General features: G+C 38.8%; 1 protein-coding gene across 1 annotated transcript in view; it reads left to right on the top strand.

Moving 5' to 3' along the window:
* LOC136862482 (testis-expressed protein 2) overlaps positions 1-27,538 on the top strand; it is a 483,604-nt gene that overhangs the window by 61,104 nt on the left and 394,962 nt on the right. Inside the window, exons 3-4 of the mRNA XM_068225772.1 lie at positions 16,149-16,309; positions 16,405-16,521. Coding sequence (XP_068081873.1) covers positions 16,258-16,309; positions 16,405-16,521 — 169 coding nt within the window. The 5' untranslated portion in view covers positions 16,149-16,257. The remainder of the gene's footprint in view (positions 1-16,148; positions 16,310-16,404; positions 16,522-27,538) is intronic.

Below are 27,538 nucleotides of genomic sequence, written 5' to 3'. Positions count from 1 at the left end.
TCTTGGAAGGGCACGGGGGAACAAAATGGGCAGTACCAGTAGTACAGAAGCTGGAGATCCCAGAAATGATATTCGCAGATGACATCATTCTTATGGCCTTAACAGGAGGGTGTTTACGAAAAAGCTTGAAGGAGTTGTCGGTGTTAACGGGGAAGTGGGCTTTAAAAATTAACAGTAATAAGTCGAAGGTAATAACTATTCAAAAGAAAAGGAGGAGAAATAAGAAGAGGAATTGGGTGCTACAGGGGGAAAGAATAGAAGTAGATAAAATAGAGTACTTAGGAGTGCTGTTAAATAGAAGGGGAACATGGGAAGACCACATTAAGAGGGCAAAATGGAGAGGTGTCGTAGCACTATCTAGGTCACAATTTTAGTGGCGAAATTTCCAGGTACAGATTATAAGATTCTGAGATTAGTACTAAGGACATTAGTGTTAAGCAAATTATGGAGACTTGATCGGAAAAGGGATACATTAAACCAAATTATTTATTCATTTAGCAAGGTTATTATGGGTCTACCTCAGTGTACAGCAAATATGGGGGCGTTGCTATTATGCGGAGAATACATAGAAGTAGAGTGCGTCAGGTGAGTGTTGAACTATTGGATGAGACTGAAACGGGGGAAGGTGGCAGAGTGGTACAGGAGGCATTTAAGCAAGAAAAACATATGTTTATAGAGAGTTGGCTGGTAAAAATCAAAATCAATCTTGAAAAGGTAGGAATGGGTTATATATGGTTTGAACATGGAAAGGGAAAGGAGGCAGAAGTCAGAGAGCACTGATAGCTTAATAAAGGATATACAAAGGCAAAGATGGTTGGAGAATGTGGGAAAAGAGCTTCTCTGAGTTTATTTTATTAGGTAGTCCAGGTCTCCAATATTAGCATAAGATTTAGAGATAGGAGGTGGAGGAGAGGTTTAACTTTGGTGGCTCTTGGGGTTACACAAGAACAAGGGATGGACCAGGAGGAAAGACAATACACTATGCATTCTATGTGGGAAGAGGTTGGATGACTTACACTTAATAGGAGAGTGTGTAGAGACGAGAAGCTAAGGAGAAATTTCCTATGTGATAAACAACAAGAAATGTGTAGAATTGGTGATAAACGAAAAATTATTGCGTGGATCTCCAAAGAATGGATCATCAAGGGGAATTGGAATTTATTCCTAAGTGCCGTGAAGAAACTATGTGAAAGGAAAGTGAAATCGGCAAGTGGTGGTGAAGTAAGAAATGAGTATGTAAACACACAAGTGAAAAGGAATTTAAATGGTAACGAGTACGGTCCTGAGACAGCAGAAAAATCAGTGCACTCAGCAGAAAGTGTGATGATGTCAGAGTTCGCTAGGAGTGATATCGAAATATCAGATTAGCTGACTCAGGCAAGGAAAATGTCGGTCAATGCCAGGTATCGCATGCAGTAGCCGTTCGCCTTAGTTTAGCTTTACCTCTTCGTGTTACGTAACCTAAGCAGGATGTGTAACATTTCTTAGTCTTCTGGTCAGCACCAGACTCCACTCAGCAGTTAGCACTTCTGGTAGGAGCTATTATTATTAGTTTAAAATCATTATTGTCATGTGTGTAGCCTCGCGCTTCTTGGCAACCACAGTACATCTGGTAATCACCAGATTCCTACGTGCAGTGATCATTGCGGGGTGGTCCCACTATTATTGTCGTGAATAGCCTCGCTACCGGGCGAGTTGGCCGTGCGTGTAGAGGCGCGCGGCTGTGAGCTTGCATCCGGGAGATAGTAGGTTCGAATCCCACTATCGGCAGCCCTGAAGATGGTTTTCCGTGGTTTCCCATTTTCACACCAGGAAAATGCTGGGGCTGTACCTTAATTAAGGCCACGGCCGCTTCCTTCCAACTCCTAGGCCTTTCCTATCCCATCGTCGCCATAAGACCTATCTGTGTCGGTGCGACGTAAAGCCCGTAGCAAAAAAAAAAAAAGTAGCCTCGCGACAACAGTCTCCACCGGGCAGTGATCATGGCGTGGGGGGCCCACTATACTTGTCATAGCTTGTTCATTACTAATAACTGTAGATTAGATTTATTCACAGGGTTAACAGCTTTCCAGAAGTGAGTTGACGATGGGCCATTTTTTTCCAATTACTAATCGAATTATTATTTTGTCATTGTGCTTAATCAGGGGAGTTTATACATTCTGTACTTGCTTAGGCTATTATGAATTTGAACACTGTATTGGGCGAAGGTCTGTAAGGTTCAATAAATCCTGTATGTATGTATGTATGTATGTATGTATGTATGTATGTATGTATAATGAGATCCAAGCAGTAGAAATGACATTTTTAAGAACATCGGTTAAAAAGACAAGAAGAGATAAAATTCAAAATATTAAAATCAGAGAAGAACTAAATATAGAACCGTTAGTACAGAACATACAGAAAGCAAGACTGAGATGGTTCGGAGATGTAAAAAGAATGGGAAAGTAAAGGGTAGCAAGAAGGGAATTGGAAAGAGAAGTTAAGGGTAAGAGACCAGTTTGAAGACCAAGAAGAAAGTTTATGGATCAGATTTGCATTGACATTAGAGAAGCTGGATTGGATGTGGTGAAAGTAATGGAGCAGGAAAAGTGGAAGGACAGAAAGGAGTGGAAGAGGCTTGTTAACCACAGCCGGAGACTGGAGTGGGACATTGATGATGATGATGATGATGATTAGGAATGGGAAGCATTTTCTGGACTTCAGTGCTAGCTAGGATTAGCAGTTACAAATACATTCTTCAAGTATAAAGCTATTCACCACTATGCATGGGAGGGTAGGGACACCAGATCCGTAATAGACTATTATCTTAACAGACTTTGAATTCAGGAAATTTGTAAAGAATGTGCTGGTGTTCCAGGGACTTTTCGATGATACAGACCACTGTCTGATCTGTAGTGAACTATCAGTGCTTAGGATAGAGAAGGTGAAATCTTTCTGCAGACGAATAAGGGTAGAAAATTTCCAGGTCGAGGGAATTAGACAGGAAGTACATGGATATAATTCATTAGTTCCAAGCAATGGACAGTAAGCAGTTCAGGGTATAGAAATAGAATAGGTGGCATACAGGGATGCTGTAGTAGAAACAGCAAGGGAATGCCTAGAAACAACTGTGTGTAAGATGGGAAAAAGCAAACATCTTGATGGAATGATGAAGTGAGAGAAGTTTGTAAACATAAAAAGAAGGCTTATCAGAAATGGCTCCAAACAAGGACTGATGCAGACAGGAAATTGTACATAGATGAAAGAAACAGAATGAAACACATAGTTGCTGAATGAAAAAAAAAGTTGTAGGAAGATTTTGGGAATAACCAGGAAAGGCTAAGTCAAGCAGCAGGGAAACCTTTCTGGACAATAGTAATGTATCTTAGGAAGGAAGGGAAACCAGAAATGAATAGTGTTTTGGGTAATTCAGATGAACTCATAATAGATCCCAGGGAATCACTGGACAGGTGGAAGGAATATTTTGAAATCTTGTAAACGTAAAAGGAAATCTTCCTTATGACATCGTGAAGAATTGAGCTCATTGGGAGGTGGACAGTGATGCTGGTGAAATTATGCTTGGTGAAGTGGAAAGGATTTTCAGTTTACTGTATATGCACTAAGTGGAAAGGATGGTAAATAAACTTCATTGTCATAAAGCAGCTGAAATGAATGGAATTAGACCTGAAATGGTGAAATATATTGGGAATGCAGGGATGATATGGCTTCATAGAGTAATAAGATTAGCATAGAATGTTAGTAAGACATCTTCTGATTTGACAGATGCGTTAGTTGCACCTATCTATGAGTAAGGGGACAGGAAGGATCGCAATAACTATCAAGATATCTCATTGATCAGTATACCAGGGAAAGTGTTCACTGTCATCTTGAAAGTGAGGGTGCGATCAGTGGTTGAGTGTAAGTTGGATGAAAACCACTGTGGTTTCAGACCGCAGAGGGCTGTCAAGATCAGATTTTCAGTATGCGCCAGGTAATTCAAAAATGCTACAAGCTGAATAAACGGTTATGTTTATGTCTTGTAGATGTAGAGGAAGCATATGGCAGGTGCCAAGGAAAAAGATTTTTGCCGTGCTTGGGGACTGTGGGATTAAGGGTTTGTTTGTCCAACCCTTGTCCCGTTTCCCTACGGGGTCGGGTATGAGATGAATCTCTCGTGGCAGGTTTTTATGACCGGATGCCCTTCCTGACGTTAACCTCATCAGAGGAGTTAATGAGATGAAATGAATGACGTGATATATGATGGCAGGGAGAGGGTGAAACCTGGTGCCGGCACATAGTCTACTCCTGTCGAATAGCACCAAGGCGTCTGCTCAAGGCTTAACGTCTCCATCCGACGGACAAATCACCATCTACAGCGTCATATGCCCTCACTCCATATGAGCACTGTGGAAAGGTTTGGAATTTAATCCAGGCTTTTGGCACGTGATCTAGTGATCAGAAATTGTATACCACCACCTCCCCTACCCTGCTGGCCAACATTCTGATGGTGAAATTTTTTCAACTAATGGGACTCGAACCGGCTTACCTCGGTGTCAGACCGTTTAGACTTCATGGTCTTAATGGTCATGGCCACCAGGCGGGTGACTGTGGGATTAAGGGTATATTACTAAAATCAATCAAATGCGTGTATGTTGACAATTGGACTGCAGTGAGAATTGATGATAGAATGATAAAATGAGTTCTCTGTTCAAGGTACTTGCAGGAGTTAGACAAGACTGTAATCTTTCACCTTTGCTGTTCATTGTTTACATGGATCGTCCCTCAGGCAGAGCATGCGTAAGAATAACACCCTCTTAGTCATATGCTGCAGTCAGCATAAGCTTCACACGACTGGATTCCTGTCGAAATTTCTGTGGACGTGGCAAACCTGGGTGACACCACTAATTTGATTGACACTGCAACTCAGGCTCGTAGGCTCATGCCCACATCTCATCAATGGCGATAATACTCTGCAGAAATGAGTCTCCTTCATTGCAGTATCCATCCAGGTGGATGCCAGCCAGTGCATACCAGTGTCATTTCTGTACATTGGTGAGTTGGTGTGGAACCCAATGTGATGCAGTTTTCCTCATGTTAAGACATTTCATCAGTATGTGCCACACCGTTTGATGACTGAGACCAACTTCTACGGATAATTCCTGGACAGTCCATCGATGTTCAATGAAAACGACACCACTCACGATGTCAGTCTGATCTTGAGAAATTCACAGTCTCATTCCAACCCGCATGAAACCCCTTGACTGTCATGCAACCGTTCTATCCGGTAATGCATTTCTCGCCACAGGCTTCACATATTGATAACATTCTGATGCATTTTTGCTATGGGCAACTACGATTTTAATCCACGAACGCTGATCACCTTTTGAAAACATTCTTTAGAGCGGTGAAATCAACACTCTTCACTTGAACGCCACACAGCAACAACATTTTCCAACTAGATCCCCATTACATGCACACTACACATCGACCACAGCGTCACCTGACTACTCCCATACCTTATTTGCATATGTTCAATCTCCTACGAGTACCTGGACTATATTGCCACTACTTTATTTACAGCCCTCATATGTATGTGACTAAGACATAGCCAGTGATGAAGACTAAATATTCAGTTGCCAAGTGAAAATTCGCAGAATTACGATGAAAACGGGAGAAGTTGGGGAAGACCACTATAGCATAGCCAGTTGCTGTAGTGGGAGTAAGGTATTTCTTTAATGCCCTCAAAAAAAAGAAGAAAAAAAGATTGTGACTATCCTGTGCTAGACTAAGAAGTTTCACCTAAGTAGTATAGTTAGTTTAGGTATTTATTAACTCAGTTTAGTGGACATGCTTAAGTCATGAGCAATTGTTTGTTTATGGTCTCAGTTCCTGATGCGGTATGTGATAGGGCTTTGTTTCAAATAGATGCTTTTTTGTTTTAACTCATTGGGAATATGTATTTAACCTATTATACTGAAGGGAAACATTGATGTTTTCATACTCTCCTATTAATTAATTAATCATAAGATCATATACTATTCTACTACCAGAAAGTTAGTACTTGATTTGCTGGGTGTGCTTTTTACTCTTTTTACGACTGACTAGCCGATGTACCTGTGCTTCGCTATGGGATTCTGAGAAAGACTGTCTTTGTAGTTTTCCGAACTGAAGTCAACATAGGTTATTACAAAAACGTTAGTAGGAAAGTTGCGATTAAAAGTAATGTTATCATATAAAATACTCGATGAAATAAAAACTGCACATTTTCTCACTTTTAACGAACAGTACTATGGTTTACAAGTGATTAATCTCATTGGTAGACCGTATTGAAGTTCAGTTGAAGTACTATTGAAGTACTACGATGCTGATCTAATAGTCCAAAGTTCCAGAGCTGGAATGACCAGGCCGCAGACAGCTGTGAACACTTCTCTGCCATTATTCCATTTAATATGCACACTGCTCATTCCAATCGGTGCCACAGGGATTGAACAGCTCGAATGCTGTGATGAACCAGTGTGTTACGTACCAGTAGTATTAGAAAATTTATGAACCAGAGTAATGGCATGCTAAAGAAGAAGATTATCTTACTCCTCAGCTACTTCCCGCCAATATTCAGGCAGAATGTTACACTCTGTACGACCGGGTGAGTTGGCCAAGTGGTTAGGGGCGCGCAGCTGTGAGCTCACATCCTGGAGATAGTGGATTCAAACCCCACTGTCGGCAGCCCTGAAGATGGTGTTCCATTATTTATCCATTTTCACACCAGGCAAATGCTGGGGCTGCACCTTAATTAAGGCCAAGGCCGCTTCCTTTGCACTCCTAGCCCTTTCCTATCCCATCGTCACCATAAGACCTATCTGTGTCGGTGCGACGTAAAGCGAATTAAAAAATACCCAGTACGCAGCAGTAATCCTATCTATCGGAGATGAGTGGCAACAAAAGACACAAAGCACATCACAACAAACAATGGTCAATGTAATGTTATTGCTGATCAATTTTATGAGCTTTCTGTATAGTAGGCCTTCTCATTTAGTTTTCTTTCAACTCTTGTGATATTAGGGAGTCTTATAAAATTTATAGCATAGACCATAGTTCCTTATTCTCCTACTTTACATACCGTACTTCATTAAATTCTGTTTACCCATTTTCTTGTGTTTCGGCGCTGATACGGACTTAGTAACAAAAATCCAAATTCATGATTATCTTTGTGATCATAGACGGCACGGTAAAAATGTATAAGACACAAATGATCGGAAATATAATACTATATAACTTCATTTGTGTATTATTTATCGATACGACCACTATAACAAATATTTTATAATTAAATTTTAGGCCTTCCCTTAAACTACATTTCACTCAACATGAATAAAATTATTTATGGCCTGGATTGTAGCGTTATTCCCCGACTTTGCATACCGATTTTCATTAATAACATAAATGTTAGAGAATTAAATTTTAGGCCTTTCCCTAAGCTACCATTTCTCTCAGCGTGAATAGAATTATTTATGGCCTAGATTGTAGCGACTTGTTCACCGACTTTGCATACCGATTTTCATTAAATTCTCTTCATCCGTTTTCTCCTGATGCGTGTACATACATACATACATACATACATACATACATACATAGAGAAATTACGGAAAATGAGAAGTGCATTTCCTTGTTTTTGTGGACATGGCCGATGCAGAAATACCATCCTTTTTACATTCTGACCAATATACGAACAAAACTGTTATTATATATATATATATATGTATATATAGATAGATAGATTTTGGTGTTCTTCCTGTTTTGTGGGCTTCTCCAGCAAGAAATTTTATTACCGGCCGAGTTGGCCGTGCGGTTAGGGGTGCGCAGCTGTGAGCTCACATCCTGGAGACAGTGGGTTTGAATTTCACTGTCGGCAGCCCTGAAAATGGTTTTCCATGGTTTCGCATTTTCACACCAGGCAAATGCTGGGGCTGTACCTTAATTAAGGCCATGGCTGCTTCCTTCCCATTTCTAGGCTTTTCCTGTCCCATTGTCGCCATAAGACCTACCTGTGTTGGTTAGACGTAAAACAAAAATATTATTAGCTTCACTGTTTATTTTATTTCAGTTATTATACTTTCTTACTTGGTTCATTCTAGTATATTTGTGTCTAATTTAATTTGTACAATAATCTCCACAATATAATGTTTTCCTAATGGCAGATTTTAGATTTATCTTCTGACATTCCAATACAGAATCAGCTAGTTGTTTTGCTGTTGACAGGTGCAATCTAATTTTGGGCATGTTAGGGGTTGATCCTTGTTCTTTGTAGAATTCACCTCTTCACATGCTACTGTGCAATAATTGCTGCTAAAAATGTTGATTGAATGAAGATGTGGCACAAGATCGTCATGACCATATTAATTGCAAGTTGTCCACTTCATGACCGCATCAGTGAGTTAAATCAACTTATTAGGTTAAATTATCACCTAATCAATACTTTATTTTTACATGCCTTTGGCTGAAGATGACCACTAAGTGTTCGAAACGTGTACTGTGATTGTTAATGTTTTTATAATTTTGCCAAAGGCATGTAATGAAGTATTGATTAGGTCGTAATTTAATCTAATAAGATGACCATATTAAGATGAAAATTTGGTGCTACTTCTTCCTTGATTTACTTTTGTTGGATCTTATATTTTCCCAGTTTTTATGGTTTGATTGGCCAATGGTGTGCTGGTTAAGTTCATTTCATGTTTTGAACTAGGACAACCAGAACAAATTAATTTTAATTTTAATTTGTTCTGGCCACATTTATTGTAACATTGTATAAGGTTTTTACTTTTATATGTCATTCCATTACCATCCCATCCCCCCTTTTCATCCACATCATTTTATTTTAGATTATGTCTTTGCTTGCATTCTTGGCTAGGCTGATGATGGTCCAAACAACGGACCGAAACTAGTACCTATAATGTTTTAACAAACGTTAAATGATTTTAAGTATTGAGAAGGTGGAACAATAAAATTGTACTCATTTTTAAGGAAACTTTCTGATCATGCCTTGTGCCAGTAGTAGTTTTCGTGTTGGTTTTATATCATGCTGATTATTTTGACAGTTTTTTTAATAACAGCAAGGGTGTCAGAATTTTGTTCAGTAGGAATTCGTATATATGCCAGTAAATTGACTGACTCAAGGTTGGTGTACTTGAACACCTTCATATGGTAGTAGACTGAGCCAGAATTGAACTAACTTAGGCTGAAAGTTGCTTGAGACATGGAAGGTGGACTGAGGAGCAGTAGAGCAATATTCTCATCAAGGATTCAGTTACTGATCTCCATGTGGAACAAAAAAATTGGGGACAAACCTTGTGGAGTGTTATGACATTTGTACTATCTTAATGGATCAGCTCTCATGGCTGAACCACTCAGCTTAGCTTATTTGCGTTTCTCAGTTAAATATTTTCATAGTGTTGTTGCTTGCCAGTGTTTTTCAAAACAAGGACATCGATCTGAGCTACTAAACTATAAAGATAACATTTACATAGATTTCAGTCTCATAATGAATTGATAAACGCTTTAGATGAGAAGAGTGCTAGTCATCTGTAAAAGATTAGAATTTTGTTACTTGAATGTGTAAATGAATCTTGAAAATTACATTTTGTGAAGTGGATTACAATATACTTTATTAGAGTAAAACTTGGAAGTGTGTGTGTATTTTTAAAAATGTATTTTAATGTTTATATTTTCTTCTGTCATTTTGATTTTTCTCCATGTGTGCATGTTTTTCAGGTGCTTTTCCCTTGCTTGACTTCTTGAATAAGAATAGCTCCTTTGTAGAATCTGGTATAATTCTTGATTGGACTGAGAGCATTTTTATCATACTATGAGTTACTGTTGCAGTAGCTTTGAAAATTAAATTATTAGAAAATGTCCTTATTTCTTGTTTCCTCTTCTGAATACTTGTGGAATTGTTTGCTATAAATGAGTTTGCTGAACAGCTTGTTGCGGACATGTGCAAAACTGATAATTCTCTGCATTATCTATCTAGGTTCATATCGATTAGCGTAAGAGCTTATTATATATATTTTTTGCAGAAAAAATAAAATAAAATTTGTGGACCACATACAATATGCTTGAACCTCCTTGTAATAAAACCTGTTGTAATTTTGTAAAGCCATTTGTTTTTACTATTTTCTGTGTGTTGAAGAAAGAAGTACAATGCTTAATTTGTCAAAACAGGTGTCTCATCACTGTGAATATAAGAACAACTTTAGTTGACGTTACCATAGACAAGCTCTGAACAATCTTATGTAACCAAACAATCACTAAAAGCACAAAGAAACATCTTGTGTATATGTTAAGTGTTTATAATTTTTTTTTCCTAACTGTTTATCCTGGACAATGAATGTAGATGACAAACAAGTCTTTTATATGTGTTTGTGATGTAGACTTGATGGAGGATATAGTGAGTATCTTGGACCAACGGAAAATGTGATGACTCCATAATTGAAGATTTCAGTATCTTATTAACTTTTGTCAACCAGAGACTTACTATTCAGAAGAGACAGCAGCGTAGAAAATAAAAAAAGACAGAATTTCTTGATTAGAGACTGATTTCTCGCACCTCTTTGAGATAATATCTAGAACCCGTAATATACTGGTATCAGAGGAAATTGTCTATTTTTAACCTCAATTGACTGAGGAATTGAACATGAGATGATGATACTCAGAATGTATTGACTGAAGGAGAGATGAAGATGACAGCAAAATTAGAAGCCATAGTAGCAAACAAGAGATTCAGGATTTGTAATGTTACTGTTTATGTCACTATGTCATGAATGGGCATTTATTGGTTCACGAACCACAAGAGCTTCTTGGCCTTCGCCCAGGCTATAAGAGTTGGGCGTGCAGGAGATAAGTGTTCATCTGTCCATTATTTCTTCATATCGTGCAAATGTAAAAGAAATATGATTGAGTAAAATTTTTTAATTTATTGCTTGTTTACTGCAGTTTAAATTACAAATAAATTGTAATAGGTATTTGTATAAGAATTGGCAACTACCTATGCACTCATTGTCCAGTTGTGCCTCCATCTACCAGTTCATTCCAAACTTTGTGGTGTTTGCTGTCTTTGTGGATTGTTTACCAAATGGCTTGGGGTATGCCCACACATTTTTGCTCAACGTGAGATGGGTAATTTCATATTCATAAAATGTTGAATGAATCAGAAATTTACCATTGTCATTACCTAACTTTTGACAAATCATTCTAATACACCACATATTATTGCTCCAGTAATGCCAATTTCATGAAGTTACAGTTTCTTAGTGTCGTAAAATTAGAGTCATGATAGCTGTGTGGCTTTGTCACTTATTTCTCACCAAGGTGCTTGTGATTTGAATCCCACCCAATGGGCGTGAAACTTTTGAAATGAAAAGTCATGTCCCTGAACATATGAAACTGGAGATCCCATGACTATGGTCATGATATCAACAGCCATGCAAAATGATGAAAACTGAGCTTGATACCTGCAGTCGCTTAAGTGTGGCCAGTATCCAGTATTCGGGAGATAGTGGGTTCAAACCCCATTGTTGGCAGCCCTGAAGATGGTTTTCTGTGGTTTCCCATTTTCACAGCAGGCAAAAGCTGGGGCTGTACCTTAATTAAGGCCACGGCCGCTTCTTTCCCACTCCTAGCTCTTTCCTGTCCCATTGTCCCGTCGTCGCAATAAGACATATCTGTGTCGGTGCGACGTAAAGCAACTTGTAAAAATAAATTTATATCTGCATCACCGTAGATGAAATGACAGATGCCTTGGGGTGCTACATTGCCAGCCTTATTGTTGGGAAACTGAATCCAGAAGCCCCCTAATCTGTTCAAGAATCCTGGAACAAACCAACCATGCAAAAATTGCATGATTTGTTAATGACAGGTTGAAAGTTTTGTGGCCTGAAGGCATACAAGCAGATTAAGTACTTGTTTCGTATTCAGATTGCCCTAACACAGCTCATTTCACATGTTTTGCACACACATTACAACGTGTCACTGAACAAGTGAGATTTAATTTTATGAAAGTACGGTAAATAATTTAATAGTGTCAACAGTTAAAGTACTTGTGAAAGCCCCAATGACAGTTCAACATTATAGAGGACATCTACTGCACATAGCCTTGCCACCTGAACCTATCTTAACATGATGGGATGGGGCACTTGGATTCAAGCTGTTATTTTTTGTAATGAACAGTTTGAAACTGTGAAGTCAATTGTAGATCCATTTTTCCCCAAGTCAGTAGCATCATTACGCGGTTCTCAGACTGCATTCAGTTGGGCAGCATTATTGCATACTTTCAGAGCAATTTTACTTAGACTGCAGAGAGCATTACAAAGCTAGGACCCATTGATCTTTCGTTTCAAGAATCCATGAACGGTAGTGGAGAACGCTAAATTGAAACTTAGTAGTATCATGACAGGACAAATCGGCGTCAGAATTTGTCCATGTAATCTTGAAACAAAATCCAGTTTTTAAGTTTTCTGTCTGTTTGCAAGATCATTCATAGCAAACAAGCGAGATCCCCCAAAAGATATTACATCCAGCTAGTTTTATATTTTAAAATATGCACCGTTGACTTCCTGCGATGTTGAACGGTTCTTCTCAACATACAAGAAAATTTAATTGGATCAGCTCCTAAACATCACAGTGGAAAACATGGAGAAGTACTTGGTGACACAATGCGCATTACGATTAAAAAAAGTTACTGTATTAATTGTGTTACTCAATAGGGATTTAGAGACCGATTCTATATTAACTTTATTTAGTAATGTTTATTTGTTTCATTTTTAGGGCATTAGGAAATTAGCTTAAAAAATACATTGTATAATTCATTCCATTATTATTATTATTATTATTATTATTATTATTATTATTATTATTATTATTATTATTAGCGTATGATGTGTACATGACAGTCAAAGTATACAAACATAATGTAAAATATACAAATATACAGCTTGATGACAGCATCAGGACTTCACCTTTATATTTTAATATCCAAATTTTTAATCCATGTAATCACTTCTGGTGTTAGTTCAAAAAATTCCTCCACAGAACCAGGAAATGCACGTAGAGGGCACTCTTGAACTATGTGCTTGATAGACTGCGCTTGAGCACCAGAGTCACAGCAGGGAGAATCTACCCATCCCCATAGATGTAAGGCTGCGCCACTCCCAACACATCGGATCCTGTTCAGGGTTTACCAAACAGCACGGGGCAAACTGAAGCCAGCCAGTTTCATGCTGGGGTCGAAGATATCACATAAGCCACTGGGAGACAACATCCTCCACTCTTCTCTCCAGGCTTTCCTAGGATTGAACTGAGGACATGACAGGTCCAAAGCTGTCTTCCACGCTGGTTTTCTTGATTTCAGCCTGGTTGTAGTGTGCTGCTTTATATCTTGATATTTAGGAAGGGCCTCATTCTTCACTATTCTGCACCATAAGATAGTAAGTGCTTGTTGTCTCCGTGATTTACAGTGCATAACATTTTTTTCAAATATTTGGGGTAAATCCGCCTGCAGTTATAAGAATAGAGGGCTTTGAAAAAGAGGCAGCAATCTAGAAAGGAGTGAGGCAAGGCTGCAGTTTGTCCCCTCGCCTTTTCAGTGTTTACATAGAACAGGCGATAAAGAAAATTGAAGTGGAATTTGAAAAGGGAATTAAGGTCCAAGGAGAGGAAATCAAAACCCTGAGATTTGCTGATGATATTGTTATTTTATCTGACTCTGCAAAAGATCTGGAAAAATTGCTGAATGGTATGGACAGAGTCTTCGAGGAGGAATACAAGATGAAAATAAATAAGTCCAAACTAAAAGTAATGGAGTGCGTTCGAACAAAGTCAGGTGATGCAGGAAATTTAGATTAGGAAATGAAGTCAAGGAAGTAGATGAATATTGTTACTTGGGTAGTAAAATAACTAATGATGGCAGAAGTAAAGAGGACATAAAATGCAAACTAGCACAAGCAAGGAAGGCCTTTCTTAAGAAAAGAAATTTGTTCACCTCGAACATTAATATAGGAATTAGATGTTTTGAAGACTTTCGTCTGGAGCGTGGCATTGTATGGAAGTGAAACATGGACGATAACTAGCTCAGAAAGAAAGAGAATAGAAGCTTTTGAAATGTGGTGTTACAGAAGAATGCTGAGGTGGGATGGGTAGATAGAATCACGAATGAAAAGATATTAAATCGAATTGGTGAGAGGAGATGGATTTGGCTAAATTTGACGAGAAGAAGAGATAAAAAATAATAATCGTATGGCCTCAGCTACCGTTTGCAGACATTTCGATTTGACGCCATCTGGCTGTCTGCTCATCAATTTCGACGTTCCGTTTTACTCTAGGTCCGCTAGATGGCAGACAGAGTAAACCGGATCTCTCTTGGGCATCTATGGCTGAGAATTAATTTTGTCAGGTAAATACCAAATGTATCACCAGAGATCTTTTACATGCCGACATCGTACGACATGGAGTGTCGAATGGACTTTTTTCCGCCCTTCATAAATCCGACTACCTCTGCCGGGTTTGAACCCGCTATCTTGGGATTCGGAGGCTGACACTCTACCACGGATCCACAGAGGCAGTCAGAAGAAGAGATAGAATGATAGGACACATGTTAAGACACCCAGGACTTGTGCAGTTGATTTTTGAGAGAAGTGTAGGCAGTAAGAACGGTAGGGGTAGACCAAGGTATGAACATGAGAAGCAGATTAAAGCAGATGTAAGATATAGAAGTTATGTAGAAATGAAAATGTTAGCAATGGATAGGGGGTATGGAGTGCTGCATCGAACTGGTCTATGGACTGATAATCAAACAACAACAACTTTTTTTTTTTTTTTTTTACATCCCACTAACTACCCTTTGATGGTTTTGGAGACACTGAGGTGCCAGAATTTTCTCCCGCAGGAGTTCTTTTGCTTGACAGTAAATCTACCGACACAAGGCTGATATGTTTGAGCACCTTCAAATACCACTGAACTGAGCCAGAATCAAACCTGCCAAGTTGAGGTTGGAAGACCAGTGCCTCAGCCGTCTGAACCACTCACTCAACATGAAAAAATAACATTAAGTACCTATTGTGACAGTGGTTGAAACTTGACCAAGGAAATGCAGGTGAAACTCTGATACAGAAAGCAGATATTACATTTCTGAAAAGTGATATTACTGAAGACAAGAGGATAATGAGAAATGAAGACATGGAAGGAATTAAAAACGGAAAAGTTGAGAGATAAATTGGAGATGTGGAGACTGAAATGTTTAAAATGAATTAAGGAAGCATGTCAGAATAAACTGTAGATTTACAAGTAAAGAAAGTCTGCGGAGGATTCTGATTATTTTGGGTAGATCTGGTGAGAACAGCATAACACAGTAGTACCTGGACTGGAACATGATGACGGAAATATTGTGCAAAAATGGGACAAACCACATTTTTCATGACCTTGTTGCATGTGGATAAGGGAATACGAGGGTGGTGGTGATTACATAATATGTATTTCTTTATTAATGCTCCGGTCTTGTCTATGTTACTAATTGGGAACTATTCTGATCAGTTGTACTTACGGAAATTGTGTACCTGTAGCGGAAGTAATACATTTACATAATCCTGCTTAAAACTTGCATAGCCTATACTGTAAATACATAACATTAGTTAATTGAGATATGTGATTTAAGGTATATAAGAACAGGATTATCAGTTCTGTACAGTTACGATTGGTGGTGGGAGAGAGAGAGAGAACATTTTCTGTTGAATTTTTCAAAGAAACTAGACAAAGCTTGCATGAGAATGTTGCATGAAATTTAATGTCTGCATTATTAACATCCTATTAAGTCTTGATGATTTAATTATCAAACCATACTGTGGTTAAACATGACATCTTTTTTCATATGGAATAAATCCATATTCAACTGATTTTTCACTTGCACAGTTGGAGCAGGATTTACATGTGATTGAGTCTGTGATATTATACTGTGAGTCTGTGTTGTTATATACCTGTAGGAGATCTAGACCCACCTGTATTTAGCTTGGCTTTTCCTTATCTTATTGAAGTTTTATATGCAATTCTTATTTTTATTTCACCTGTCGTTTTCAGAAGAACATTTACTGTTTATTCTTAAATATCTTCTATTCATAATCTGTTTTCAGGTTTGCTTTGTTGTCTTGCCTTCCAAACACACCTCATAACTCTCTCTCTAAACATCTTTATCTAAGCTCCTAAGTAACTGCTTCTTGACTTCCTGGCTTTATTAACAACATGAGTGGAAGAAAACCTGGCCCCAGTAAAATTACGCTAGGGATGCTTAAGGGTATGTATGGTTAGGATTACGAAGAAGGCCGTATTTTATTGTCCCATGATGAACCTTTTATTTGTATGTTCTTTGTATTTTGTTATTATTTCTAGGCAAATCCATAGCAACCTCAGTTCCTTCATTTGCTATTCGTTTTCATTCTGGTGATGAAGAACTCGAAGAAATATACCCAAGTGCAGATGAAACAGATGATGAAGCTGAAAAGACAGGTACGTGGTAAACAGCAATATTTACTTTTAAGACCTGTGTGGCCATAAGTTGAATCCAGGAGATGGTTCATTAGTTTCTGTGGTCTTCCGTTTCTATTTTCTTTTCTAACAGATATCACTGATGTCCTCCTCTGTGAACCATGCGTTGTTGTGGTAGCTTGTGCATCCCAATGAAGCAGATAGCCGAGCCGTATGTGAAACCATATCGGATGAGTATCTGTCGAGAGACCAGGGTAACGAATGGTTCATCGAAAATGGGAAGCAGCCTTTCAGAAGTTGAATTATCGGTAGTCTGGATGATTGATATAGCCTTGTAATATGTTTAACATAGCTTAGCTTTGTTGATACTGGTATAGGGCTGAAAGCAATAGGGAAACTACAGCTATAACTAACTCCTGAGGATGTGCAGTTCTCTTTGTATGAATGATATGCTGAGGATTGCTTCCTCCCGGCTAAAAATATTCTAGATGTAAAATAGTCCCCCATCGAATCACTGGGTGGGGACTGCTCGGGGTAGGGCAATCATCGGGAAGATGAATACTGATTGTCATTCTGTGATTTGCAGCATGGAATGTTAGAAGTTTGGATGGATGTGGTAGTGTAGAGAACCTCATGGATAAACTAAAGTTAGATGTGGTTGGTATAAATGATGTTGGCAGGAAGAACAGGATTTTTTGGTCAGGCGACTAAAGAATCATCAGCCCAAAATCAAACATGGGAAATGCAGGAGTTGGTTTAATAATGAATAAGAAAATAGGGCAGCAGGTATGCTGCTACGACCAGCATAGTGAATTAATCATAGTTGTCGAGATAGACCACCAAGCCAATGCCCACAACTATATTGCTGGTCTATATGCTTACGAGTTAAGCAGATGAGGCTGAAATCGAAAGAATATATGAATAGATAGGAAATTTAATACAATACGTAAAAGGAGACAAGAATCTAATTGTGATGGGAGATTGGAATGCAAGGAATGAAAGAAGAAGCCGCCTGGTTGAAGTCTGCGCCGATCATAATTTAGTCCTTGCTAATATTTAGTTGAAACACCACAAATGACCACTGTATACTTGGATGAGACCTGGAGAAACAGGAAGGTATCAATAGATTTCATTATGATTAGGCAGAGATTCAGAAACTAGGTGTTGAAATGCAAAACCTTCCTCGGAGCAGCTGTGGACTCTGGCTGCAACTTGGTTGTCATGAAATGCCACCTGAAGTTGAAGAAATTGAAGAAAGGAATGCAAAAAGATGGGATCTAGTTAATTTGAAAGAAAAAAGTGTTTTGGATTGTTTCAGGGAATATGTTACACAAGGACTGAATAAAAAAGGCTGAAGGAAACACAATAGATGAAGACTGGACATTCATGAAGAATGGGATCAAGTCGGGCTGCTGAAGACAAGTTAGGAAGAAAGGTAAGTCCAAGTAAGAATAAGTGGATAACGTGATAGGCGTTAGACATGGTAGTTAAACCGTGAAAATACAAGAATTTTTTAAAAAAAATGAGGTGGGCAGTAAACAATACAGGCAATTAAAGAATGAAGTAGATAGGAAGTGAAGGACAACTAAGGAAGAATGGCCGAAGAGAAGTGCAAGGATGTTGAAGGATGTATGGTCCTAGGAAATGTAGATGCTGCGTACAGGAAAATCAAGGAAACATTTGGAGAAATGAAAACTAGGTGTACAAATATTAAGAGCTCAGATGGATGACCACTTTTAGGGAAGGAAGACATGGCAGAAACTTTATATACAATTGTACCACGGGAAATAAGTGATGATAAAGTTCTGGAGCAAGATGAGGTTGTTGATGCTGATGAAATGGGAGACTCAATTTTGAGATTAGAATTAGGTTAAGCTTTGAGAGACCTAAATAGGAACAAGCAACCTGGAATTGATGGCATACCCTCAGAATTACTGACTGTCTTTGGTCAAGCCAGCATAGCAAGGTTGTTCCATTTAGTGTGTAAAATGTATGATACAAGAGAAGTGTCATCTGAGAGAGTTTGCATTCGGGAGATAATGGGTTTCAACCCCACTGTTGGTAGCCCTGAAGATGGTTTTCCATTGTTTCCCATTTTCACACCTGGCAAATGCTGGGGTTGTACCTTAATGAAGGAAGATTCTGAAAGTTATTGGGATCAGATACCAAGAAAGAAGAGTTCTCTACTTTGTGTACAAAAATCAATCTGCAGTGATAAGAATGGAAGGCTATGAAAAAAGAAGCAGTGATCCAGAAAGTAGTGAGCCAAGGCTGCAGTTTGCCCCCTCTCCTTTTCAGCGTTTACATAGAACAGGCAATAAAGGAAATCAAAGAGGAATTTCGAATCCATGGAGAGGAAATCAAAACTCTGAGATTTACCAGTGATGATGTTTTATCTGAATCTGCAGAAGATTTGGAGAAATTGCTGAATGGTGTGGACACAGTCTTGGAGAAGAAGTCCAAGATGAAAATAAACAAATCCAAAACAAAAATAATGTAATGTGTCCCCTCTCCTTTTTAATGTTTACACATAGAACAGGCAGTAAAGGAAATCAAAGAGGAATTTTGAATCCAAGGAGAGGAAATCAAAACCCTGATATTTACCAATGATATGTTAACTGAATCGGCAGAAGCTCTGGAGAAATTGCTGAATGGTGTGGACACAGTCTTGGAGAAGAAGTGCAAGATGAAAATAAACAAACCCAAAACAAAAATAATGTAATGTGTCCCCTCTCCTTTTCAACGTTTACATAGAACGGGCGGTAAAGGAAATCAAAGAGGAATTTAGAATCCAAGGAGAGGAAATCAAACCTCGGAGATTTACCAATGATATTTTAACTGAATCGGCAGAAGCTCTGGAGAAATTGCTGAAAGGTATGGACTCAGTCTTGGAGAAGGAGTAAAAAATGAAAATAAACAAATTCAAAACAAAAGTAATGGAATGCAGTTGAATGAATTCAGGTGATGCAGGAAATATTAGATTAGGAAATGAAGTTTTAAAGGAAGTAGATGAATATTGTTACTTGGATAGTAGAATAACTAATGGTGACAGAAGTAAGGGCATAAAATGCAGACTAGTACAAGCAAGTAAGGCCTTTCTTAACAAGAGAAAATTGGTCACAGCGACCATTGAGATATGAAGTAGGAAGATGTTTTTGAAGACTTTGGTCTGGAGCTTGGCATTGTACGGAAGTGAAACATGGATGATAACTGGCTCAGAAAGAAAAAGAATAGAAACTTTTGAAATGTGGTGTTACATAAGAATGTTGAACGAGAGATGGATAGATCAAATCACGAATGAAGAGAGATGAATTGGATTGGTGAGAGGAAATTGATTTGGCTGAATTCGACAAGACTAGACTAATAGGACACATTTGAAGACACCCAGGACTTATTCAGTTAGATTTTGAGACAAGTGTAGATGGTAAGAATGGTAGGGGTGGACCAAGGTATGAATATGACAAGGAGATAAGAGCAGATGTTGAATGTGGTTTCGTAGAAATGAAAAAATTAGTACAGAATAGGGTGTCATGGGAAGCTGCATTAAGTCAGTATATGGATTGTAGACTCAAACAACCACCACCTCGATTTTATTTTATTATTGTCACTGTGGATTCTGGAGCGCTTGTGACCAGTTTTCTTACTATATCATTTGCTTACATTGTATTATTTGGTTAAGCTCTCATGGCCGTGAGTTTTCATGAACAAATGGAAATTCAAGGCAAAGTATTCCACTAGAGGCTGATTACGTGAGATCCTCTAGAAGCCAAAGAACTCACCAGAAAATATTGATACTGAAAGTGATTGAGTCCGATGTGGAAGATAGGGAAGATGAAACAGTGCTATCAAATCAAACAATCAATACTGATCTGCATTTAGGGCAGTCGCCCAGGTGGCAGATTCCCTATCTGTTGTTTTCCTAGCCTTTTCCTAAATTATTTCAAAGAAATTGGAAATTTATTGAATGTCTCCCTTGGTAAGTTATTCCAATCCCTAACTCCCCTTCCTATAAATGAATATTTGGCCCAGTTTGTCCTCTTGAATTCCAACTTTATCTTCATGAAAGATGAACAGGAAAACAAATGAATCTTGTAAAATGTGGTGACTGCCTGTGAGACTATGCCTTGAACATTGACCACAGTTGAGCGTTGTTATACAGAAAAGGGGTTTGCTTTTTGCAAAATCCATTCGTTATAATTAATTTCGTTACGTCTTTTCAATTTATGTTTTGAAGAGTAAGAAGGTATTTTTAAATTTTGATTACTTCAGAAACTTAAGCATGTATTTTTATAATGCAAAGAATGAAAATATATATTTCGTGCATTTCTCAAGGTATATGAAATGGGTGATTTTTATGGAGTACCGTATATTTCATCATTGATAATCATGAAAAACAGATGTTTAAAGATTGCTTTTGTTGTAATTTTATACCTTTCATAGAAATAACACTGTAAATATTATGAGGGTCATTTATGTTACCCAAGTTTCGACATCAGTTTTAAATACGTTTGCATTTTAACCTATTAGTGCATAGATATCTCTTCTGTATCCCTAAAAGTGTCCCTATTAACAACCAACTTGTTCCCAATAAAAAGGTTACGGCTCTTGAGCTTTTGATTTTATCACTATTATTTGTTACAGACAGATCCTTAACCAATTCATTGTTGACATTCTCATTAAAACTGACTCAGAGAGACTGTAGTGAAATCAGAGGAAATTGAGGACTGGAAAGTAAGAACATTTTCAGGATGCCATGGCCTCTGATGGAGCCACCAATGCCATTAACTTGGGCCGGGTTGTCATCTTGCTATCATGTCACTGTTCTGGCTGTCTGTTAGGTCATCAGCCCAGAGACTGGTTGGATCCTCAAATAGTACCACCAAAGGCTATGCAGTTATAGGAAAACCACAAAAACAAATGGCAGCACCAAAATGAGGCATACTAGGCAAGATGAGGAGTTAGGTTGTTTGCCATTGCTTTTCTCACTGGGCCAGACAGTGCTATTGTACCACAACTAACCCTATGAGCAACACCTTGTATAATAATCAGATGCAATACTCGTGCTCTGAAAGTCATTATTCAGCACCACCCATACCCCAGCAGCTTTCATATTGTCACAGCCATGGATGAGACTTGGACTTTGGTGGAAGCTACACTTTACTCTGGCCTGTGCCAAGAGATAGATGCAAAAGTATTTCATCCATCATGAAATGACAGCAGGTAGTATTCACTGTGGTAAATGCATGAGCTTGTTCAAGATGCATTAGTGTATGTCAGACATTATGGATGGCCGGTCATGGTCATAATGATGACTTGCAATCCTGAGTGGACGGAAATTTCGTCAAAGTTGCTCGCAGGTCAAACACCAGCTGGTCGGCATGATAACATAGCCTGAGTGTCCTGATAGAAAGCGATTTTTTTTTTTTTTTTTTTTTCTTTTTTCTTCTTTTAGCTGTTCTGACAAAGGGTGAAATGATTGGTTGCACCCAGTGCTGGATGTACACAGTAGAATGGCAAAAATGCAGTCTCCCCCATAAACATGCCTTATTTTGGCTTTCAGTCAAAATTTGCCTCAACCAGATAGATGGCATTATAAGTGTCAAAATACCAAACCAAAATTTGGTCCAAAGCTGACCAAGATCATCATGAAAAACATGGTCCACAGTGCTTGTGGTGTTTACGACTGTTACTGTGCTTGAAGAAGGACAAATGCAGTAAAGCTCTCATCAAAGAGACTGTGGCCATTGAGAATGGCTACCCTTTGTATAAACAAAGAAGTCTGGCAACAGACCTGTCAACATTGACAATTCCTGGAAAGTCCTGTAGAGCTCACTTCTAAAATGTTCAGAGTCCATATAATCATTCTGCAGCTCTGCAAAATCCATTAAGTACATCTGCAAATACATCAACAAGGCAGTGACCAGTCTGCATCCTCATGGGCAAGGTGGTCAAGATTACTGGCGTAATGAAGTTCAAATGTACCAGGCTGGATGCTACATTAGTAGCATTGAGGGTTTCTGGAGGACACTTGGATATTCTGCACACGAAAGGCATACTATGGTTACACACTTGAGGTGCATCTAGAAAATGGCCAGTGCATTTATTTTAACGAGGTGACTTCCAGGAATGGATCCAAAACCCTACTAAAACAACACTTGCTGCATTTTTTAACTTGTGTCAGAATGATCTTTATGCCAGGATGCTCTTATACTGTGAGGTACCTCACTACTACACTTGGAACAAGGCAGTTCAAACACCTGTCTTCTTGGAGCACCAATAGATGAAAACCTGGACACAAAATACTGTGATGCATTGGGCCGCATCCCAGTAAATTAGACTGCTTTTGTCTGCACTTGCTCTTAAAGAGATCCTTTTCAGATTGGCCTTTGCAATGTCACTGAACAACTCGTAAGGTCAGACACTGAAGCTAGTAGGTCTACATCTAGAAAACCAGGGCTTCAGTCATGGCCATCTTTACGTGGAGTGCTCATAAGTGTCTGGTGGGTATAACCGATATACAGTATTTATATACCCACTGAGAAGGTGGTAAATAATGTCTACAAGAGTGTGTTGTAAGACACACATATACTTGTGGGCCACTGTAATTTAACCATTTTAATCCTTGCTCATAAATCTGTATGAAGATTGGGAAGTTTAGGTAGTGTAGAAATAGAGATATTTTTGCTTTTGGATTTTTTATGTCTCACCAACTTGCAGGTCCTACGGTAGGACACACGAGGATATGACTGTGGCTTTAATCAAGGTACAGCCTTAGCATTTGCATGGTGTGAAAATGGGAAACCATAGAGAACCATCTTCAGGGCTGCTGACAGTGGGGTTTGAACCCATGAACACCTGAATGCAAGCTAACAGCTAGTCTGAACCATGGAGCCAACTTGTTTGATAGAAATGAGCATAGTGCTACGAAGTGCGGGTCCCTGTATCGTATCTACGTATACTCATCTGTTATCGCAAAGATCATCCTCAGGCTTAGTTGTAAAATCTCAGTTTCTTATGATTGACCTTTTCCCCTCATTATGTAGTTAGTCAAGGTTTAACTTCTTCTGTCTCCCAATCTGAATCTTGTAATACTCAGAATATTTTCATTTTTGAACTCAGCTGATTTATCTGGCGAAAATCAGTTACCTCTTCCTTTTCCTTTTTATTCTTTCTACCATATACTTATCTGTCGCATGCCTCTAGTGTATTAATATCATCATGCGAGTTGGCTACATGGTACAGGCTAAGTAAAAACTGTACAGGGCTGTAATTTTATGTTTCCACGAACCTCCACGAGAGGTGATACTCCCACGTGGCACGTCCCAGGTGGCGGATAGGGGGTCCTAACCGGCTTGCTGGCGGACTTGAAGGAAATAAAATACCTCTCGCGGACCAAACACACAACCTCCTGAGGGTGGGGGGTGCAGACGAAGAATACACCCACGGTATCCCCTGCCTGTCACAAGAGGCGACGAAGTCCGACTCCTTGGCTGAACGGTCAACGTACTGGCCTTCGGTGCAGACGGTCCCGGGTTCGATTCCCGGCCGGGTCGGGGATTTTAACCTTAATTGGTTAATTCCAATGGCACGGGGCCTGGGTGTACGTGTTGTCTTCATCATCATTTCATCCTCATCATGACGCGCAGGTCGCCTACGGGAGTCAAATAGAAAGACCTGCACCTGGCGAGCCGAACCCGTTCTGGGATATCCCGGCACTAAAAGCCATACGACATTTCATTTCAGAGGCGACGAAAAGGGGCGACTGAGGGATGATTGTATTAGAACCATGAAACTACTTGTGATTAGTAGCATCACGCGGGGAACACTATGGGTCGCTTTTACTTACGCGTTGTACCACTATGTTAGGTATAAAATAGGTTTGTGATTAGTAGCGATAGTATGTGGCTCAGGATGCATTTTACAGTACCTATGATTTGTACCCCTATATGAGCAACCCCATGGGATGAGTGACACCATGGTTCTTCCTTGCCTATGCTTAGTATCCACTGTGTGAGGAACACCACGGGGAAGTGCGGGTCCCTGTGGTTAGTCCACTTATTTGAGGAACGCCATAGGTTTGCGTTGCCTGTATAGGTTTGCGTTGCCTGTAAATAGCGCCGCAGTGTGCGAAACACCATAGGTCTGTGTTACATGTGTGAATTTCATTACTTGTAAATAATACCATAATGTGTGGAATACCGCGAGTCTACACTACTTTTGATTAGTACCGAAACAGGACCAATAGCATGGTTCTATTTTCCTAGCGATAAGTATCATTATGAGGGGCCGATTGCCTGGATTTTGGACCCGTTTCGACTACAAGCATCATCGATTCAGTATTGTGCTTTAGAAGCAGTCCCTTGGTCAGTAATACTATTATTTAATGCTGGTTTTTAGGGGGAATATGGGGCATTGCAAGTCAGATCCACTGATTGTTTTAACTTCATATCCATCCATTCATTCTTTGTCCTCACGTTTTTGAATCTGGTCAGTGGATTATGGATTTTTGAATTGTCATAACATTTCGTATCATTTCGTACCATTAGGGGCCTATGACCTAGATGTCGGGCTCCTTTAAACAACAAGCATCTCATCATCATCATCATCATCTTCATCGTCGTCGTAATTTTGTGTTTAGAATATTTTGGGTGGTTTCTCATTTTCACATCAGGCAAATTTACAGCTATGCCTTCTTGAAGGCAACAGAAAAAGAGAAATTAATGAATATCCCCCATTATCATTGCTTCCCTTTTGAAGCTGGCATCTTGAATTTATTGAATGAATAACAACATAAAGCTTACAAGTACCAACCTACATACACAAAAATAATAATGCCAAAACAACAGTATAAAATGGCCTTCATTAACATACCACCCACCTTCTTCTTAGAGCTCTTCTTGGTAATCTTTCTTGTCCCATTTTTTTGACGTAGCCGAACCGTTTCAGCCTATTTCTCTCCATAGTTTCTTTTAGGGTTTGATCTATAATATGTTTCATGTTGTTTCATTTCTTATCTTGTCCCTCCTCTTTTTACCCAAGATCCCTCACAGAAAGTGCATCTCTGTCGCTTGTAATCTACTTGGACCTTTTTTTTTTGTGTGTGTGTGTGTCCAAATCCAAGATTCTGATCCATAGATCAGTATTGGCAAATAATATGATTTATGTATCATGATTTTTGCTTTGGTTGGTAATTTCCAGTTTCTAATCATGTCAGTAATAAAATTTTGAGCAATTTACGATCCTCTCCAAAATTTCTTCTTTGATGTTCATTTCCCAGTTAGCTTATTCCTAGGTATTTAAAAGCATCTACTTCTTAAGGAATTTCTCCTTTACACCTAACATACTTCATTTTTATGTTTTCTCCACTGATTTTCATTACCCCACTTTTCGATAAACTTATTTCCATGCCTGCTTCTTCAGTTGCCCTCTGCCAGGTATTTAGTTGTTCCTCCAATTTTTGTTCATTTTCTTCCCATATCATCACATCATCTGCATATGCTATGACTTTTATATCGGTTGCTGTTGACCCTTGGCGAACTTTCCTCGTAATGTTGTCCACTTCCTTGTCGAACTCCTCTGTCTGTTCTAAACCATTTTTACCATCTATTATAACACTGTTCAGACATTTTTTTATACATGTTTCTAATTCTGAATTGCGTTTCTCTTGACAGTTCCATTCTATATAGACCTTGCATATCTCTTCTCTTCTAACTGTGTCATAAGCCTTTTGTATATCTATGAATGCAACTGTGATGTCTTTCCCAAATTCCCATTTTTTTCCTACTACTTGTCTAGCTATTTAAAAACTCTCTTCAGCTTATCCCAGATATTTCTGAGGTCGCTGGTTCATTTTGGTTTTAGCCAAGGGTTTAAGACCGGATGCCCTTCCTGACGTCACATGATTCTTGAATGAAAATCTCTACCCAGAATTGACTGGGATTCAAACCTCAGCCTTCCGGGTGGGAAGCCAGCAGCTAAGCCACTGAGCTAATCACGCCCCCCCCACTTGCCTAGCTGTAAATATGGCATCATTAGTTGATCTTCCAGGTCTAAATCCTTGTTGTTCTTCTTTTAATTGTTTATCTATCATGTTGATTTTTTGTAAAATGATCTGTTCCTAAATCTTCATGCAATGACACAGTAATGCTATCCCTCTGTAGTTCTCACATTGTGCCTTATTCCCTTTTTTCTAAAATAAGTACAATAATTGTCCTTGTCCAATTATCACGAATATATCTGTCAGTCCATACTATCTTCATTATTCTCTACAGCCACTGCATTCCAATAGGCCATGCAGCTTTAACCATTTCCACTGTTGATGTCTATTCCAGGAGCTTTGCCATTTTTCATTTCTAATACAGCTTTTTCTACATGCGACATTTCTAGATCTTCTCTTCCTATTTCATCTGATTGTTTATATGTCCCTTCCACTGTAAGGGTGATATTTCCTTGGGTTCATTTGTTTCATTTTGTCCTTCATATAGCTTTTGGAAGTATTCTTTCCACCTTTTAAGGCTTCTTTTTCTTCCCACACAGGTTCTCCATCTTTGTTGATAACTTTTGATGTATTTTCAGTTTGCTTCCTTCTGTTACCTAATATGCAGTATAATACTTTGTCATTTTTATCATTCTCTTCTATCTCTTTTTTGAATTTTTCCCAGGATATCTTTTTAGCCAGTGCAATCATTTTCCTTGCTGTTCTGCTTAGTCATTTCCATTTGTCTGTATTATGAACCGTTCTCTCCATGCATTATTCTTTTTTTGGACTGCTTCTGTAATTTTCTCATGCCACCATAGAGTTTCTTTGTGTCTGACTTATGGTGATGTCCTTTCACATGTTTCTTCTGCTGCTTTGATAAACTTTTTTTTTTTTTTTTAAAGGAAGAAGCACTTTTACAGATACATACTTACTGATACTATTAATGGAATGCATATCATCCCCTTAGCCCTGCGGTCCAGTACAGGGTCGGGGATGAAGTGAGATTATATTTTACACCATATTTTTAAGGCTGGATGCCCTTTCTGATGCAAACCTCAG

The sequence above is a fragment of the Anabrus simplex genome, chromosome 1 (genome assembly GCF_040414725.1).
Source record: "Anabrus simplex isolate iqAnaSimp1 chromosome 1, ASM4041472v1, whole genome shotgun sequence".
Taxonomy (NCBI): Eukaryota; Metazoa; Arthropoda; class Insecta; order Orthoptera; family Tettigoniidae; genus Anabrus; species Anabrus simplex.
The sequence above is the reverse complement of the archived record's forward strand: the minus strand, read 5'-3'. Positions and strand labels throughout refer to the sequence as shown.